The 20,703-nt window shown below is 45.0% G+C and overlaps 1 protein-coding gene and 1 long non-coding RNA gene across 6 annotated transcripts in view; one reads left to right on the forward strand and one right to left on the reverse strand.

Annotated features, from left to right (window-relative positions):
• The window catches only part of MARK1 (microtubule affinity regulating kinase 1), a 126,354-nt gene that overhangs the window by 54,085 nt on the left and 51,566 nt on the right, over positions 1–20,703 (forward strand). For 2 of the 5 annotated variants that reach the window (XM_079763702.1, XM_079763705.1), the window contains exon 1: positions 16,359–17,612. The exons of 2 other annotated variants lie outside the window; for them this stretch is intronic. In XM_079763702.1, coding sequence (XP_079619828.1) covers positions 17,562–17,612 — 51 coding nt within the window. In that variant the 5' untranslated portion in view covers positions 16,359–17,561. Of the gene's footprint in view, positions 1–16,336; positions 17,613–20,703 lie in introns of those variants that run through there. One more of the 5 variants, XM_079763706.1, reaches the window with a different exon arrangement.
• LOC307094675 overlaps positions 1–20,703 on the reverse strand; it is a 532,375-nt gene that overhangs the window by 33,891 nt on the left and 477,781 nt on the right. The window lies entirely within an intron of this gene.

Consider the following 20,703-nt stretch of genomic DNA (forward strand, 5'->3'; position numbering starts at 1 on the left):
ACATGGCAGGCAGACATACTCTGTTCCTACCTGAGCTATCACCAAGGCAACTGATATATTTAAAATTGTGTTCTTGTTTGGTTCTTCACTTCGAACTTTTTGTAGAACTTTTCATGACATGCTAGTTTTATCCCTAAAGATTTTTTTCCTGCATCGCCTAAGAAGCATAAGAACTTTCTTATGGAATACCAATAATGTAAATTCGGATTTTTTATTTTGAGAAGGAAATCTCAATCTCTCCCCCACCCCTCTTTCTTCCACTCCTTGGAGTAGAGGAATAAAGGAGTAGGAGGGTCAGGCTTCTCTGTCTAGTTCTTTGTCACAAGCATCATCACTGTATTAAAAGACCTTGATATATACATAAAAACTCAGGTAATAATGACCATGATAAATGTAAGTGAAGTGCAAAGAGAAGATGCTGACAGACCTACCAAGGGTAAAATAATATCCTGTATTTCTACAGCTCACATCCGTGATATGCTAGGTTGTCAATAAGTATTAGCAGATTTCCTCGACCTTCTAAGGTGATGAATAGCTAATTGGAAAAACCCGCATTTGTGGTAGAGGCTACATAAAAAGCCTGCCTTCTCTGTCAAGTCACTTATTTGCTTTTAAAAAAATTATTTTACAGAGAAAGAGGAAGGAAGAGAGAGAGGGAAAGAGAGAGAGAGACAGAAACAGAGACATTGATTTGTTGTTCCACTTACTTATGCATTCATTGGTTTATTCTTATATGTGCCCTGACTGAAGATCTAACCTGCAACCTTGGCATATCAGGATGATGCTCTAACCAATCGAGCTACCTGGCCAGGGCATGTATTTGCTTTTTTGTTGTTAATCCTCACCCAAGGATATCTTTCCATTGATTTTTAGAGAGAGTGGAAGGGAGGGGGAGAGAGAGAGAGAGAGAGAAACATCGGTGTGAGAGAGACACATCGATTGGTTGCTTCCTGCACATACCCCAACCGGGGCCAGGGATCGAATCTACTATCCAGGTACATGCCCTTGACTGGAATGGACCCTTCAGTCTGTGGGCTGAAGCTCTATCCACTGAGTCAAACCGGCTAGGGCTACATTTGCTTTTTAAGAGTGACATTTTTAACAACTTTCAACTGTCAACTTTAAGAGTGACATTTTTAATGATCTGGTTCCTAGTTCATCTCTGGTTGGGAGGAGAGGAGATGATGCCACATGGTGAGGCCATATTTTGGGGACACGGTCTTTAGATGCCCTTAATGTTAATCCTTCTCACAAGACTGCCTCTGTTTTTGGCTAATATCTGCACTATAGAGCCCTTTTATCTTGCTGCACTGTGATATAAAATGTGGTTCTACATGATCATAAAATTGGTTTAGATGCACTTATTTCAAGACTAGTTAATGGCCATTTATTATTTAACAATGCCTCTAAGGTCACTGGCAGCCAGGGAGGAGAGGCGAACTTCTCTATCCTCTGTACTTCACTAAGAAACACATGTTCATTACTGAAAATATCCGATAATGGCTTTGGCTTATTTGTTAATTTAGGGGTTTATTGCATGGTAAAACAGGGCTGCGCGTATTTGGCTACCTTAATTGCTACCAAAGAGTCTTTTAAAGAGAACTACTTCGCTCTCATTACAGCCCTTGTTTCTGAAAGGTTGTAAGCTGCTACTTAGAGGTGCTCCCAGACTTTCCCCACATGAATTCACCTTTCGAGCCTCCCTCCTCAAGGTTCTCATCCAGCGCAGGCCGAGGCTGCTATTACACAACCAGCCAGCTTTCTCCTATTCACTAGTGACCTCCCGGATGTCTCCACCTATCGCTTCGATTCCAGCCTGTCGAAAGGCACTGCCGGGAAAATCGATAACAGTTGCTTCAGCATCTCCCTGATCCCTTATCCCAGGATAGCAGCTGACTCGCCTTCCAATTGACAGCAGTGCAGCCCGCCCATCGTTATGAGGTCCCAGCAACCGGCCTTCAGACGGCTGTTGGGTCAGGGCAGCCCCATTTTATCTGGGTGGGCTTTGTGCTGGAGGCAGACAGGAAGGTGGCCTCTATGCAATGATTTTTTTATTTGGGGCTAGAAGGTCTCTTGGAGTTTGTGTAGGCCGTCTTCATCCTCAGTCTTCATCTTCACATGGTACCTCGACACTAAAATCTTTCTCTCTTCCGCCTGCAGACGTGGGGCATGCAAACACAGGCCTCACCCAAAACACAGACTGTTAGAACAAGGAGGGAACTAAAAGGACATTTATCCCCACCCCACCCCACCCCACCCCACCCCCGGGAGAAACAGGGAGAGAAGTGACATCAGGTCTGTTTGTGCGGCATGGCGCTGGGCGCTGGGCACCAGGCACCAGGCACCAGGCTAGGGGACATGGTTTTGGCCTTCTGCAGCTCGCAGCCTGGTAAACAGACAAGCCAATCAGCCCCTCTTCTGACCAGGGCATTAAGTGCTATTCTGGAAGCTTTCCAGGGGCACTGAGAGCACAGAGGAGGGAATTGAAATTGAGTGTGTAGCCTGGCCGGCATGGCTCAGCAATGAGGGTCGACCATGCATCAAGGGGTCACAGGTTTGATTTCCGGTCAGGGCACATGCCCAGGTTATGGGCTCAGTCCCCAGTAGGGGGCATGCAGGAGGCAGTTGATCAGTGATTCTCTCTCATTATTAATATTACTGTATCTCTCCCTCTTCCTTCCTCTCTCTGAAACCAATAAAAAAACAAACAAAAACATTTTTTATAAAAAGAAAAGACTGTGCTAGGACCTGAAAGGAAGCAAGTCGCAGGCAAAATAACACAGTACAACAAGCATGTACATGATGATATTAATTCCTCAGGTGACTTCCAAGCCTTTGTTTTCAGTCTGTGCTTCCGGATAAGTATTTATCTGAGTGCGCTCAGAGCCTGTCTCCCCCACATTCACCAGGGGAACGTGTGACCTGCAGATCTCTAATGAGCAGGCTCTATGGACGGGCTGGGAATCTGTATTTTAATTCCCTGCCTAGGTGATTCTTGTCTACACTCAAGTCTGAGCACTAAATCTCTAGGTCAGTGTTGTCAACCCTTTTTGGCTCCATCCAGGTATGAAATACATTTTAAATATATTTTTATTGACTTCAGAGAGGAAGAGAGGAGGAGAGGGGGATAGAAACATCAGTGATGCGAGAGAATCATTGATCAGCTGCCTTCTGCACGTCCCTAGTGGGGATCAAGCCTACAACCCACCATGTGTCCTGACCAGGAATCAAACCATGACCTCCTGGTTCATAGGTAGATGCTCAACCACTGAGCAACACCAGACGGGCTGAAATACATTTTACATCAAGACCCTGTACTCACACACGACTAAAGTGTCATGAAATTATACTTGCCCTGATTGCCTTTGAGGCACCGGGGGTCATTTCCTTCTGTTCTAATTTGTTTTTAATACCCATCGTGACTCATGGCACAGATCACAGCTGGTGATTTGGAAAACGCAGTGTCTGGATGAAGAGGAAATGTTGCATGAGGTTTGAATCTCACATTGGAGACCCCAAGGTAGAAAGAGAGCGCCTCTTCCATGATAATTGCTTACATTAGAGGCTTTAAACTTTTATATGCAACTCTTGAAAGTCTGATGGGAACAGAAGCCCCATTTTACAGAAAAATTCACAGGCACACAGGCTCTCTCATCTTTTCAGGGAGCTCCTGGGTGTCCCTCTTTCTCAGACTTCAGTAAGGTAACCCTGAATTGACTTGTAGCTCTATGCGGAAGCAAGAATAAAGAGTGGGCGACCCCCATCATTCCAACATGGAGGGCGGGGCTTGAAGTTCCAGGAAATTATTTTCTTTTCATCTTTAAGTCATAAAACCTGGTCCCCACGGGCTGTTCTTCTTTATTTCCTAGTTATCTGTTATCACAGGAATGCAGTCATTAGAGAAAAATGTTGCCAAAGGATAAGGATGGCTGATTGAAAGCATTTTTTTTTAAGGACTCAGAGGTCATTAATGGACATGGCACAGGTCACCAAAAACAAAGGGTGGGAAGGAGAAAGGACGGCCATGGTCCCTGACTCACTTGGATCAGGAATGGGGCCGAGGAGGCGTACCTGACATTCCTCTGGGATGGGTTCCGCTCTGACTCAGCAGGGCTACAGCACGCCTCAGGAATCCCCCAGAGCCCCGGAGTGGCGTGCAACCTTGGAGTTGTTTGGGCAAGCCTGGAATATTTAGCTGTCTTACAAGAAGGCTGAGTGATTAAGTGATTAAGGCCACTCAGATGCAGTAGCTCCTCAGATGCAGCTCTGAACTTGAAATGGAGGGAAAAGATGAGAAGATGCTTGTCTGTAAATGCCCCGGCACTAGCTGCAAACCCCTCCATGCACGGTCCTGCTGTCAGCATTAGGAAGAGTTTTGGGCAGGACACAGGGAGGGGTGATGGTCAGTTTGGGAAGAGGGCGTTAGGGCAGCTGACTCCCACATTGTTCATTGTTGTTCAGTGATGAGCTAGGTAGAAATTGAGAATGCTTAGAAACACAGACTTCAACAGAGTCATTTTATGTCTGTTGAAAGTAATAATAAATTTAAGCTTTTATTTTTGTATGTCTATGTTTAAAATTTTTAACGCTTTTTTTACAAATTTATTCGAATTGCATCTGACAAGTGTTAGTTTTTGGCAGATTTGAAATTTGGAGGGGAAAACCCTGGCTTTTCAGCATAGATGGTGTGAGAAGCACTGTTCTAGAACAATACATGCATGTTCAGAAGCCTGGGAGAGATTCAAAGGCCCATCGACAAACCCCTCTCTCAGAACTGGGCCACACAGAAATGAACACAATTTTCAGCAGCACTTTGTTTTTTTGTTTTTTTAAATATATTTTATTGATTTTTTTACAGAGAGGAAGAGAGAGGGAAAGAGAGTTAGAAACATCGATGAGAGAGAAACATCGATCAGCTGCCTCTTAATATATTTTTACTGGGGGTGTGCCCGCAACCAAGGTACATGCCCTTGACCGGAATCGAACCTGGGATCCTTGAGTCCGCAGGCCGACGCTCTATCCACTGAGCCAAACCGGTTTCGGCTTCAGCAGCACTTTGGTTGCCATCTGAGAGAGCTAAGATGAATGGTCTATGTGCTATTTGGGGGACTTTCTTATGACGTCACAGAGATTTTATATTTTTACCATATTTGGAAGAGAGTACTTTTAAGCCTATATTTACATATTTATTTATTTATATCATTTGTTTATACTTGTACTTCACTAGGACTTTGAATATCTCTCATATGCTTCGACTATGAAGTGAAAATGGCTATCTCCATTTGATAGGTAGAGAAAATGAGGCAGAATAAACCCCACTGAGACGAAAACCAGGAATCGGCAGAGTTCCAGTCATTCCATTCATCTGGTATGGCTTAGCATCCAGACCCCACTTCCTCCCCGGAGGAGATTCTGGCGGGCTGGGGTGATGTTCCTGTATTGTTTATTATTTAAACCTCTTGTTATCACAAATACATGGCCCATAAACATAACAGGCAGAAACACAGAGCAAAGCAAACATGTTTCTTCAGCAACGCATTAAAGCATCTTACCAGAATGAGTTTCCGCACGTTCAACTGGGAAATATTCTTGCAATACAAATAGTTGTGGTCTTGTTTTGGGGAAAGAATGTCAGCAAACCCGCAATAATACATTTCAAGTCGAAATGAAAACAGTTCCGCTCTCAGGGAAAGAGAAAGTTTGGTGATTTTTCTTTTTGGGGTCTATAGACCCCAGGGAGTGAGCGCCGCTAGAGTTCAGAGCAGCTCACAGGCACGGAGAACTGAATGGTCCCATTGGGAGAAAACGATGAAGGCTTGGAAGAAAGCAGGCAGTGGTTCCCAGCGTTATTTTAAAGCCACGTCGCTAGAAGCTCCTGGTTCTATTCGAGGAAAGCTGGCTTTCACACATGAGCACACTTAGTGTGTCCTTACGTATATTTGTGTGTGCATGATTCCTCTGGGCTGCGTCCAACTTTGTTCCAGTCAAGCAAATCTACTTGTTTTCTCCTGTCCACGGCGAGCTCATTCTTGCCTCCCTGCTTTGGCCATTATATTCTCATCAGAGAATGAATGATTCACTCCTCTTCGCTGATATGGCTTCTTTCTGTCTTTTAAAATGCAGCTTCAGGCTCTACTCCCCAGAAGCCTGTTCTAATCAATCCCATGTAACTCATGGCCCTGATGGATGCATCTCACATTATATTTCTATGTAGTTATTTTCTTTTATAGGTGCTTTGGTGTGAGCGTGTGTGTGTGTGTGTGTGTGTGTGTGCGCGCGTGTGTATGTGTGTGTGTGTTCAGGTCCTGCAGCGGTGAGATGTGGTGGGTGGGGGCCCTGGTCTCACTGGGTCCATTGTGAGCTCCTTGACTGTAGGAAGGATTCCCTTGGTGGCCTCAGAGTGTGGTGGATCTGACGTATTCCCTAGCTGTGTGTGACTTTGGGTAACTCCCATAGGATTACCGTGGAGATGAAAGAAAATGCCACATGTGAACTGCGGGGAGCTCAGTAGGTGTCAAATAATAGGAAGCGTCTACTTGGTAGTGATTCTGGCCCAAGGCTTGGTGCCTGAGCTCTCGCTTCCTGATTGCTGGTTGTTTGTGTTGCTGTTGCTTAATAGACATGACCCACAGGTGCTCCTCTGAGATAGACTGTCATTAAAACGGACACGCCTTGGACACGCCTTGTCTTTCACTGACTACTTACCCTTCTCGGGCAGGTGGTTGTGCAGTTAGTGAAGCTGCGTGCACTGAGGTTTCGGGACCATAACTAATAATGGTAAAGCAATCATAGTAGTATAATAATAACAATAATGAGAAGGGAAGACAATAAAATAACATTACTGAGAGATAATTACGGTGCTTAGAACTATATTATGCAATTTATGGACTGACTACATAAATTGTGGGCCCAGGGTAGGGCCTCTTACTTAAAAAGTATTCAGAATTTCAACACAGCCAAAGAAGAGCATAACACCAAGCACAGGGTTCTTATGAGTGTGGGACACCTGTGACGCCCAGGGCGCATGCCCACAGGGATGGCACTGCTATTCCCATTGGGGCAGTTTAGTTCTTTTTGTCCAATTGACAAAGAGGACTGGTCTCCTAAATCTTCTGAGGGTCAGCCCAGCCTGTCCACCACTTCCCCAGTGCACCGAGTAAGGCACTTTCTCAAACTTCCACGCACTATGCCAATCGGGGGGTGATTTTATATCCAGTACCTCTGCTGTGTGGTGGCCTGTCTATTCTTGGTGTACACTGGTTGAATACTTAGAGTAATTTTTAGCATGATAGTTGCTTAAGTTACTTGAACTCCTCCCACTAAAAGAAAAGAGCTAAAGCCTTAAAATATAATTTGTTGACCTGGCCGGATAGCACAGTTGGCTAGAGCATCGTCCCAATATGCCAAGGTTGCCGGTTTGATCCTTAGTCCACAACTCTCTCCTATCACCCAGGCGAAACTTCTCTCCATTTCCCCACATAAGTGTGCTCCCCTCCTTACCCATCCCCGCACACACAAACACATACCCTCCAGGCTGTAAGTTACATCTTTTCATGATTCCTTTCCTAATTCTAGTTTGCTCTTGGTTTTAAGTCTAATCTGATTTTATCCACATAAAAACATCAAACAAGCTACATAAACCAATATGGCCTCTAGGGCAGGACCTGAGTTTATTTCACATTTATAGCAAATAGGTTCACAACAGTTACTCACATGGCTCTCTGTCCTTAACCCTCACCTCCACGCCTCAGTTGCATTCAAGTTCTCAGATTCAGAATGCTGACAGTGGTTTGTGGGAAGAGAGAGGAGGACTATGGGTACGGAGTCAGCGATCCTCCTGTAGATGTCTGGGAGTCCATGAGAAAGACCCAGAAATAAATGGAGAGTCCCGGGCTCCAGGTGGAAGACCCGTTTTTCCAGGTCAAACTTCTCCTGAAATGGATGCCACTGGGCAATCATTTCACCTTTTGAGGCTTGGTCTCTTCTCTGGGGAATGTACCAAGAATATTTGTCTGCATACCGAGACTTTAGTGTGGATTACAAGAGATAAGGTAAACACAGGCTTAGGAAATACACATAAACATTGGCTCTTTTTATTTTATTTTTATTGAGTATAATTGACATATAGCTTTATGTTAGTTTCAGGTATCCAATGCAACGATTTGATATTTGCATATGTTGTCAAATGATCGCCACAAATCCAGTTAACATTTGTCACCTTACTTAGTTGCAAATGTTTTATCTTGTGATAAGAACTTTTAAGATCTACTTCCTTGGCAACTTTTAAATATGCAGTACAGTACTATTATTAACTAGAGTCACCATGCTATGTATTACTCCCCATGACTTCTTTTATAACTGTCAGTTTGTACCTTTGACCCACTGCACCCATTTCACTCACCCTCCAGCTCCCACCTCTGGTAACCACCAATCTGTTCTCTGTATCTATGAGCTTATTTTTTATTAAAATTTTTTCTTAGATTCCACATACTCCATATAAATGAGATCATATGATATTTGACTTTCTCTGTCTGATTTATTTCACTTAGCATAATGCCCTCAAGGTCCATCCATATTGTCAAAAATGGCAAGATTTCATCCTTTTTTTATGACTGAATACTAAATTTATTATATATCTCACATTTTCCTTATCCATTAATCCTTTGGTGGACACTTAGGTTGTGGCTGTTTCCATGTCTTGGCTATTATAAGCAATGCCGCAGTGCACATGGGGTACAGATATAAGTATTTTTATTATCTTTGGATATATATATCCAATAGTGGAATTGCTGGGTTATATGGTGCTTCCATTTTTAATTTTTTTGAGGGACCTCCCTACTGTTTTCCATATTGTTTGCACCAATTTACATCTCCACCAATAGTGCACAAGCATTCTCTTTCTTCACATCCTCACCAATACTTATTTCTTGTCTTTTTGATGATAGTGATTCTGACAGGTGTGAGGTGATATCTCATCATGGGTTTGATTCGAATTTCCCTAATTGGTGATAGTGACCATCTTTTCATGTACGTGGTGACCATTTGTAACATTGGTTCTTAATGGAGATGTTGATGATGAGTATTTTTTAAATATTGTTTATTGATTTCAGAGAAGGGAGAGGGAGAGAGAGATAGAAACATCAATGATGAGAGAGCATCATTGATCAGCTGCCTCCTGCACACCCCCTACTGGGGGTTGAGCCCACAACGCATCCCTGGCATGTGCCCTTAACCGGAATCGAACCCGAGACCTTTTAGTCTGCAGGCCCATGCTCTCACTGAGCCAAACTGGCTAGGGCTTGATGATGAGTATTGATGCTCTTATAATGAAGCCTCTTTTTCACCTTTGTTTGTCTCTAGTACCCTTTGGACTAACAATTAACACTCTAATTTGTTCTTTATATTCTTGTGTCATTCTATCAAGATTGCACATTCTTTTTTTTTTTTAATGTATTTTATTGATTTTTTACAGAGAGGAAGAGCGAGGGATAGAGTTAGAAACATCGATGAGAGAGAATCATTGATCAGCTGCCTCCTGCACACTCCCTACTGGGTATGTGCCCGCAACCAAGGTACATGCCCTTGACTGGAATTGAACCCAGGACCCTTGAGTCGGCAGGCCGACGCCCTATCCACTGAGCCAAACCAGCCAGGGCAAGATTGCACGTTCTTTAACTACATGAGCCACATGACCATTTGTAGAAGTGATTATAAAACAGTGATAACCTCTCTTTAAAATAATCAGTTTTCAATGTTTTATGCTTATTCTAAAAAGGCTGTCATCTTTTAGTGTTTTCATTGCTTCTTGAAAGCATGATTCAACTTGATGAATATGAGGAAATATTGTTGAAACTATTCTACTTCTAATATTTACTCAAATGTGAGATTATCCCACTTAATCATCCATACTACCCATCAAAGTTGATTCTAAATGACTCGGCATTAAAAATAAACCCTCCAAAGACTATGACTTACCACCACTGAGAATACACAAAAGCTTGGTGCCCCAAGACTCCAGAAGCAATTACAAAAGAGGAGTTCGTTTTTGGAGGGAAGGTTCAGCTCTGATTTTGCAGTACAAATCTTGCTGTATTTATGTAAAAATTAGAGTAGTATTAAGCACGTAGTAGGTGCTCAGTAGTATGCAGTTGATTTGTGGCTTAGTGTAAAGGTGGAATTACAGTGTGATATGCCACAAGGAGAGAGCAAAAGAATGGTTAAAAATATTACAAAGGAAGTACATTTTTTCACATATACGTAAACCTGGATTCTAGCCATGGTAATCTTCTGAGATGCATATTCCACGATTTTAAAGCTTTTAAAAAGGGGGCATTTATAACGTTAGGAATTTGGATACTAGTTTTAGAACTAGAAAAAGAAGATAAGGCAAGTAGTGGGAAAAGTTCATCTGGAGCCTTGTCAATGGAGCTATTTAGCAATGGGGGCGAGTGCCCAAGGGGTGACTGTGGAGGGAGTTTGGAAAGATAAAGGGACACTTAAACTGGCCCTTCACTTATGAATGGCAGTCGACTAAGGCTGCCTGAAAGTCATCTGGGATCTGAAAACATGTTCAATGCAGAGAAATCATTAGATCTGTGGTACATCCCTCCATTCAGTGTCATTGTGGTTAATTGAGTAGCTACATATTCCAGGTCTTTAAAAGGCTCTGGAGACACAGTACTGGAAAGAATGCTCACAGTGTCTCCCTGTCTGTCATTATGAGAATGATGAAGGGAAGAGGAATATACCACCAACGTGAGTAATAGGGGCTTCATTTTTATAGGACAGACAGGGAAGAACTTCCCCAAAGTGTTTCTTTATATTAAAAAAAGTTCTTCTAAAATGGCTATAAGCATAGGTTCTTATTTATTACATGATTTCGCAGACCTGCTAAAATATTGACAGTTTACTAGTGGTTGAAGGTAAAGCAATTGCTGATGATGAAGCGCAGAAGTATCCTGGTGTCAAGATAATAAAGCTGAGATAATATTACAAAACGTAGATCAAATGCAAGTCACCTGGGCAGGAAGGCATCTTTATTATTGGGTTTAAAGTACCCAAGCTACTTGTGGAACCAGTTGAAGCCGTTTAGACAAAAGCTTATTGGAGAAGGGCCAAAATATCGAGAGAGAAAGCAATTACCTTTAGATTGGAGAAAAGATCTAGCTACTGCAATTCATTACTTGAAAAAAAATTAAGCCTGGGTGCTTCTGTTTGTTAAAAGAGAAAAATAAGCAATGTGTAACATAAAAGGTTATTTGTATTATGGGAGGTTCTGGTTTTGAACTGTCTAGACACTGCAAGTGCCTATCAAAATGTAAACTTCATGTGGGCGGGACTTTTATCTATTTTGTCTACTGCTCTTTCTGAAGACTTTTGAATGGTGCCTGGCATTAGCAGGGCTCAATGTTTTTTAAATGAATGAAAAGCAAAGTAACAAATGGTGTCAATACTTATGTAGAAAGGAAGAAACTCATCAAAATGTAAGTAATGTAACATTTAACATAGAAAACACAATTTACAGGGATTGAATAAATTAAGTTGAGTGTGTGGAAAGAAACTACAAAACTGATCATTTAATACTAACAAAATAACTATAAAATACAAGGGAACAGGGCACCCAGAATATGGTCCATGAAATCAGATAATCAAATCACAAGGCTGTTTAAAAGGGTGTTGAATTACATCATGTTCAATTTGTAAATGCCAAGTGAAAGAGAACTAAACTCTTACTCTAGGGTAGCTACCATAAGACTTTCAAAGGATTGTTTTGCTTCCTTTGTGACATTACAGAACTGTAGTTTGGACAGGACAATAATGTGGGTGTAGCCACTCCTATAGGAGTCTATACGTAACCAATATCCATTATTTGAAGATGATGCTGTTCATTTTCATCTGCGTTTTTTCCATGTTGCCAGAGACCGGTGTGTAACTCCCACCAGTAGTCACATCCACGTACGTGTCTTGTCCTTTGTTTTGCTGTCCTGACTTCACTCTCAGGTGATGCTGTGACGCTCAGCCTGCTGAAAGGCTTTGCTCGGAAGAGGCTCCTCCGAGGGGAGGTTCCGCCAGCCCTGTTGCTCTCAGCACTCCATCATCACGTGATTCCACCTCTGACTTTTCATCCTACCTTTGACTTGCTTCCTCCCAACCAGGGAAGTACTTGCTGTCAGTACACCTTGGTTTTTGGAGAGGCTCATTTAAAAGACTGTTTTATGAAATATCCATGATGAGCACTTCCTATGTATGGATACAAAAGAATGGTGACAGTAGAATCACAGAGTAGTAAAATTAACAACACTGTGTTAAGCTACTACTCGATAGGGGATAGAAAAGAGTCACGTTGCCACCCAATCAATAATATTTATTGGGAAAATAGTTTGTATACTATGTGAAATCTTATCTGCTTCTACAGTCCCTTCTTGCAAACTTTAATGATTCCCCTATACTATTTTCCACTCCTATGTGATGCTTCTTAGGAATTCAAAAGAATATGGAGGTACAGGAAAGTTTACAACATGGGATGGGTCAGTCATGGTCATTTAGGAAACTGGATAGCTACCAATTTCTAGGCACTGAGCTTGGTCTTGGGCAAAAAGAGTTCAAGAAGACATTCCCTTGACCCAGGTCGCAGTCCCAGTCGGGTGGGCGACCAGCCAGGCACACAGTGCGAGGAGAGCAGCAGCCCAAGAATGTCCAGGGTGCGGAGGTGGTGAGAGAGTGATGGATGAACTCTGTGGGTGTCGGGAGAAGCAGGGGTGTCGGGGAAGCCTTCCAAGAAAAGGTTTTTAAAGACCAACTCAGAGTCCATCAGACGGAAAGGAGGGAGGACATTCCAGGAAGAGAAAAGAGGTGACTCAAAGGTGCAGAGGAGTCAGCAGAACAGTGTGTTTGGGGAATTCCAACAGCACGGCCTTGCAGAGTCTAGGGCGCCTGTGGGGAGTGGAAGGAGACTAAGTATTACCTGGACATAGATTGTGCTGTGAGGTGTGGGGGGACGGGGGCAACCTGGACAAGCCAGTGAGCCGACTCTTGGGCTGACACTGACAGCTATGAAGACACGTGTAGGGCATGATCACAAGGACCTCTCAGGCCTTCTTCCACGGCCACATGCACAATGCACAAGGCAGCAGCCTCACACAGTTTTCAACCTAAAACACAGCTTTTCCATTTCGGTGGCTGCACATTTTCAGTGGTGACTGTTGCCATGCAAAAAACTGACCTTGTGAAGGACAGGAGAGCATAGGGACCCACTTTATTTTATGAAAAGAACTGATTGTTCTTTCCCTGAAGGACATTCACCATGTTCCTCTTTAGCTGGGACAACTCTTGGTTACCGTGCAGAATTGCCCAGCTTGTGGCTTTCTGCTGTGGGTTATATGGACGATTGCAAATTGTCTTGTATCCTCCAGAGTATGCCCTCAATAAATAGTGACCCACTGGCCAAGACTATCAGGCATTTGATACATTTAAAACCCGAGTTGAGTATGAACTCTGCTGAATCTGTCACGTTTGAGGAAGTCTTTGTTTACAAATGAGTGCCATCTGTGAACACTCATTTGTATGAATCAGCCATGTTTTCCACTTAGCGCTGTAAAAAGAATATTAGAATGCTAACTGCTGGAACTATTAGGTGAAGAACATTCCCTTTGAACAGTACAGTGCGTGCCATGTGTCCGAGTGGTGTTTGTTGAGTCAAAGAATGATTTATTAATAGCTTCTAATCAAGGCCTTTGATTTTTTTTAGCACTTCTTTATTCTCAGTTTTTACCTTATAGAGAAGTACTGCCCAACAGAGACAGGATTTAAGTCACATATGTAATTTCATATCTTTCAGTATCCAATTTGAAAAAGTAAAAAGAAACACTTGAAATTAATAGTATATTTCATGTAACCCCACATATCAAAATATTAGCATTTCAATATATAATCAATATAATATTAAAGAGCTATCTTGCACTCTTTTCCTACCCAGTCATTAAAATTCTGGTTTGCATTTTATTTTGGCAAACATATCTCAATTCAGATGAATCATTTTCATCAGAAATACTTGATCTGCATTGAGATTTCAGAATACTTAGAGTTAAGAAGTTAGATTCATGGATCTGAGTTTTTCTAACATATGTTAAATATTTCCAATAACTGAATAAAAGATCAGCTTGTAAATTGTTTATAACAAAACCACATTAAAAATTTGGTTCCTCAGTGACATGTCATGCACTCAGTAGCCACAAGTAGTCCTATACAGGACAGTAGCGCCAGAGGATTCTGCTTCATACAGCTGCTGGGAAGCAACGCTCTTCCAGCATTTTCCGTGTGGGTTTAGCACCCACAGATCTTATTTTTCTTTTGCTTTCTCAGTATTTCAATTCCCTCTCCTCCCCCGAAACCTTTATTACCCCAACACCTTAGGTTCGAAACCTCTAAATTCAACAAGCCACATTTGGCTCATGCGCCTAAAGAAAATGACTCAAACCTTAAAATACTCCTGTTGTCATTTCTCATAGTCACAGGCACAAGAAGCTGTATGTAGTGACATAAGAGAACTTTGCTTCTGAGCGTGCTCGTTATTAAGTAAGGGCGATGGCCACACAGCTCTGACTCAGTCACAACACTGCCTCCTGCCATCTCGCGGGGCGGAGAGCTCACGCAGGGGCACACACGCCTTTTCAAGAACACAGTGCCCTTTTCTAACCTGTGCAGAGAGAATGTTCCTTATGTAACAAGCCCACAATGGCAGGCATGAATTATCTGAACGCCATTTTTTAATAAAGCTGTTTCTCGTCTGTTTTGTTAACCAGAATTATGGAGTTGAGTTACCCATCCAATGAAGACTCCCTTTGAATGTAGCTCTGCTGTTATAAAACCTTTTTTTCCCCTTATAGGTTGATTTAAAAAATAAGTATCCCTGACTGTTGTTATGTGATTTTCAGTTCAGGTTCAATATGTGAACACAGTGTAGCACATAAAGCTAAGGGGTTTGTCCATGACTTGTTAAAAAATATATTTTTCTTGATTTCAGAGAGGAAGGGAGAGAGAAGGAGAGAGAAACATCAGTGAGGAGAGAGAATCATTGATCGGCTGCCTCTTGCATGCCCCACACTGGGGATCAAGCCCGCAACCTGGGCATGTGCCTTTGACCGGGAATTGAACCATGACCTGGTTCATGGGTCGATGCTCAACCACTGAGCCACACCAGCCAGGTTGCCCATGACTTTTAGTGCACACTTTAAAGTCATGGGAGCCACTGTACGGGAATCCTGGCCTCTCCTTGGAGCTCTGTCTCTAATTAGCCTTTATGCATTACAGGTATAATGAACCTTACAGGGTGAACAACACCACACATCACAGTTATCTTGTGTACACGACGAGCCAGGTACATCTGTGATCTTGACTAAGTCAACTCAATGGACTTTTGTAAAAATAAAGATGCTTGCCTGGGTCAATCCAAGGGGAAAGACATAGGATAATATGCGAGTGGGCATTGACAAGCAAAACCGAAGCTGTCAGCGGAAGGAATGATCACATTCCCAAGGGCTTGAACACCCTTTCACGGGTCCTTGTTTATTCCCCGGTTGTAACAGGGTGATCTGGGGTGGCTGCGGAGGTCGCTGTGCTGCTGACACTGTGAGCAGCCCCTATAGGCAGCGGGACTCTCGTTAATCAGAAAAGTACAAGCTCTGCCCTGGCGACCTCAGTGCTCTTGGTGATTCAGGGTGTCCGCAGAGGAACTGGGAAAGCCTGGCGTGCCCAGGTGGTCACCATAATCCAGTTTACAGCCTTGCAGTCCCACAGCCTGAAGTGGGTTTGAGGAGTAGCGATCAACATCAAAGGGATCTTGTGATTTTTATTTGCTTTGTGAAACTGGGAGGTGTTTACAAGATACAGTGCTGAAGAAATACTTACATAGAGGGTGTTCCAGAAGGGACTATATGCTGGATCTCTGTATTTGCTATTTTTAGGTCTTTTGGAACATGTTGTAAGGGTCAAGTGTTAACTTTTCAGAAGCTACCTTTAACAAGTCGGGATAAAAACCATCTGGTGCAGGGTTCTTTTTTCCCCTCCCAAATGGGTGGACTTCAGGAGAGAGGCGGAATTGCCCATCTTGAGAGTCTCATTGGAAGCTTATGAAGTGGCTTAAAAATGGGATCTATCCCCTTCTATTGCTCCTTTTATCTACCCGCCCACCCAGGAAAGGAAGTGAACAAGAAATATTGGAAGGATGGGGCAGAGTGTGCAAAATGTAAGCTCTCAAGTAAGACAGAAAGCCGCAGAATTGCTTTCTAGACGGCTGCCGGGCCTCTTAGATAGGAATGTGGGAAGTGGCAGGTGGGCGGGAAGAAGGGGGAAGCCACCTGGAGAAGGTAGGACAGGGCCCAAATCAGAGGCTGCTCTCCTCCGTCCAACCAACTGGCCCCAGTGACACTTCCTGGTGTCCCAGGAGGTGACGACCAGCCCATGTAAGCTTTGTGAGTCCTGGGGGCACCCACTCTGGGGGTGCTGCGGTGGGCACCGGTGACCTCTTCCACTGTCCCCATTCCTCAGGAGGCCGCGCCGTGGGGTCACCTGGGCGAGCTGCCTGGCCTGAGCCCCTGCTGGCGCCTCTAAGGGCTTTTGTGCCCTGTGCCCAACTATTAGGGTGACCCTGACCCCACAGGCTTCCTGCAGAGGGGGCTGAGAGAAGGCTCGGGAGGGCAATGATTGGGGAAGGTTGACATCAGGGGCAAAGGAGGATTTGAGAAGGGGAGACGTCCCGAGGGTGCAGGTCGGGGTGCAGGGCCAGGGTCAGAAGCATCTAATTCTTCCCCAACGAAACGGACAAAAAAGGGACCAGCGTCCTCCCTCCTCCCTCCGGCAAAACCCAAACGCAGAGAAAAAGAAAAGGCACCGAGGCTCTGAGACCACCGTACGCGGCGGGTGGTGCGCGGGACCAAAATAAACGGGGACGGCGCTCGAGCGAGCGAGCGCGGGAGGGAGGAGGCGGCCCCGCATCCCTAATGAGGGAATGAATGGAGAGGCCCCGCGGCTGGCGCCCGCCCACCCACTGGCCGCCGCCAAGTGGCCTGGGTGCTGCGTGCCGCGCCCGCCTCCTCCCGGCTCGGCAGCGGCGCTGAGCGCGGACCCAGCCGGGACGGCCCCGCGCGTGGCTGCGGCACGGCCCGCGGGCGCCGCTCTCCCGGGCGGGGCGCGGGGCGCTGTCGGGGCCGCGCTTGCCGGGCCGCGATCGGAGGCGCGAGTTCACCTTCGGCCATGGCCCCGGGAGCCTAGCGGGGCCCGGACGCCGCCCCCGGCGCCTCTGCCCGCGGCGCCGCACCCGCCCGCCCGGAGCCCTCCCTCCCCGGCGCCCGCGTCCCCGGCGCCGCCGCGGGCAGCGCCCCCTCCTCTCCCCTCCCCGCGCGGCCTCTTCCCCGCTCCGCGCCGGGCCGCTGGTTGCACCGCCCGCGGCCTGCGGGAGCGCTGCGCCCGGCCTCGGCCCGCGCCTGCGCCCGCTTCCTGCGCCCCCGGAGCCCGCACTCAGCCCGGCCCGAGGGACCCCGGCCCGATCCCGCCGCCCGCACAAAATGTCGGCCCGGACGCCATTGCCCACGGTGAACGAGCGGGACACGGAGAACGTGAGTAGCCCAAGCCGCCCCGCAGCCGCGCGGCCAGACCCCCCTGCGACCCGCGCTCACCCTCCACCCGGGCCGCCGAGTCCCCCATCGCCCCCGCGCCGCAGGGTCTGCGCTCGGCGCCCCCAGACCTCACCCCCGGCTCAGCCCCAGGCTGCACCCTGACCCTCCGGCGTGAGGATGGGGGACTGTGAGAGGCGCTCCCTGCCCGGAGGTGGCCCTGCCGGAGAGCAAGGGGGTGATGGAGGGCAGAGGCAGGGCAAGGCAGAGTGGGCATCCCGGTGGCTTTTCCGCGCCCGGGGCGTCTGCATCCCCACCCCAGGGCTGGCTCTGGGTCACAGACCCGCCCGCGGACTATTTCTCCACCCTTGCTTTTCTGGGTCTTTCAGTCCTTTGCACACATTCCCCCTCCCTTTGCCCCCGCCCCCACACCACCCCCTGCATTGCCCCATGACTTTGCTTTTTGTAGCATCGTGGTCACGCTGGGGTCGAGGTGGAGGGCGAGGATGGTAGTGGAGAGGGGTGTGCGTTTGTGCACAGAGTTTGCAGAGCTTATGCTACTCCTGGGCAGTGATGAGTGGAAGAATCGCACCCACGGCTTCTGTGGCCCTGGGGTCACAGCACAATGTTGAAAAGCCACAGGAAACCAAGCGCCTATTCTTCTCTTCCTCAAGTCTGCTGTGATAAAGCAGGGAAGGTTTTACTTTAAATATTTCCCCTCCTTCGTGGGGCGTCACAAGGTGCATTTCTTTGAAGGCAGGATTTTCTGCGTCTTTGATCAACTTGCCCTCAGGAGTTTTTTTCTAGATGCAGATGTCGTTTGTGTTTCAACTCCTGAAAACCAAAGGGACAAACAAGATCAGTTTGTATTTCCACCTTCTGAAAAGTACAGTTGTTTTGTGAGTGTACGTGAGTTCTTTTGTGGGAAAGACTTAAAACAACAACAGCAGCAGCAGCAACAACGAAACAACTCTCCTGGCCTGTAAACAGGGCCTATGCTGATTTTCTGACTTTTTTAAAAGAGCTTAAAGGGGTAGCGAGTTTTAGGGGGCCGACCAGATCTCTCGTTGTCTAGTTAACTCAGGGACTCTCCAGCTCTTGGTATACCCATGCCTTCAAAGGGTGGGTCAGATAAATTAAGTGCCTGCACGTTCTTAGACAAAAGAAGGAGACAGAAGAGATACAGACTCACCTCTGAAGTGTTGGAGGGAGGTGTGGTCAGATTATTTGATCTTGGAGCGTAGGGGACCACAGAGACTTCATGTGATTATGTGAAGGGAGAAGAAATTCTAGGAACAGTCTTGTTAGCAGAGCTAGGAGAGTGTTGCAGTGTGCTTTTGTCCTCTGTGGTGTGGTGCCTTTACAATGGTAAAGTCTGCTGCTATCATAAAGGATCACATAATTTGCATCGTAATTGTCGCTATAAAAACATGATATATAATTTTGATTGAGAGATTGAAGAAGGTCAGGGGAAAAGACCAAAATTTTGATAGAAGTTGATTTTAAAGCCATGTTGGTGCCGAATTTTTCTAACTAAAAAGATTCCTGTTAATTCTGTGTGTCATTTCGGTGTGCATGAAAAGTAAGACCTTTGTTTTAATTAGCAAAACACTGTGTGTGTTCATTAACCTCAGAAGGGTGGGATAATACATTGGCTTTATTTCCTTCTGGATTTTGAATAGTACATACAGCTCTTTCCATACTTATATGAATGAGGTAGTTTATACAGACATGAGATAGCGTTATAGAAATATGAATGCATCGTCACGTGTAAGACCCCAAAAAAGCATTTTTAAGCTAAGCAATAATCATGCGATAAATTTTGTGGTCCCTTCAGAAAATGATTATGCTGCATAAACTCATTTGCTCTGTTTCGGAACATGTTATTTCAAAGTCACTGTTATGGTCTTGTCCCTTGCTGTCATTGTGTTGTACATAACTGTACCTACAATTAGCTTACTTTACCCACATCCCGATTGCCTCCTAATTGCCATGGAACATATGTTTTATTTTACTGCCGCTAACTTTATCAATAAGTATACACTCAGCTTTGGTTCTGAGCTGGGAGATATAGTAGTAGTATTTAAGACAAGACCTCTCCCCTCAAGGAACTTACAGAAAAGGCAAATATTCCAAACTATACAATGGAAACCATTGTGTAAATAGGGCTAAATTGGTGTTTAAGTGCTATAGGTGTTTATCAAAGGGACCACCAATGAAGGTTATTTAAATCACCAATTGGTCCTGGCCATTGTGGCTCAATGGTTGAGCATCAACCTATGAGCCAGGAGGTCACAGTTGGATTCCCTGGTCTGGGCACATGCCTCGGTTGTGGGCTTGATCCCCAGTAGGGGGTGTGCAGAAGGCAGCCGATCAATGATTCTCTCTCATCACTGATGTTTCTATCTCTCTGTCCCTCTCTCTTCCTTTCTGAAATCAACAAAAAAATATTTTAAATCACCAATTGGTGTCCCTCATTATTCTCTGGTTGGTAGTAAATGTCATTATCCATTCTTAACTTCCCTCTCATCAGTGAACTCACAAACCTGTTTGATCACTAATAGATTAATGCCAGTGTGGCAGTCAAAATACACATTTGTGGTGTTTCCAGTTAAAATGACATCTTTTAAAAATTGGTTGTGAAAATTTACATTCATATGACAACAAAGGCTTCTCAGTCTTTTGGAATATTAAGGGCATAGCTAAAATCATTTCATTACTGCCGGGAAGTAAAATAAGCAAATGCAGTCATTTAAAGAACCATCTTGGCATTTTATTGAAATCATTTGCAGTTTATATAAAAACTTATTTAGCCATACATAAATGTATTTGGATGTTGTGTCCTTGGGTGTATGTAATATCTACCCATGTCACTAATATATATTGAGGATGAATTTTTAAATTCGAAAGAGGAATAGTATAGCACTGAGCTTCTATAGACTACTGCTGTTTAGAGTGAGAAAGAATTGGTTTTCTTTGGCAACAATCTGTGGGCACTTTTTCAGAAGTATTTTGTTAGGTGAAGGATTCGTATGTGCGTTAACAGGTCTCACGTGGCTAAATCTAACAGCACACCAATGATTCACTTGAGTGG

This window comes from Cnephaeus nilssonii, assembly GCF_951640355.1.
Source record: "Cnephaeus nilssonii genome assembly, chromosome: 23".
NCBI classification, from domain to species: domain Eukaryota; kingdom Metazoa; phylum Chordata; class Mammalia; order Chiroptera; family Vespertilionidae; genus Cnephaeus; species Cnephaeus nilssonii.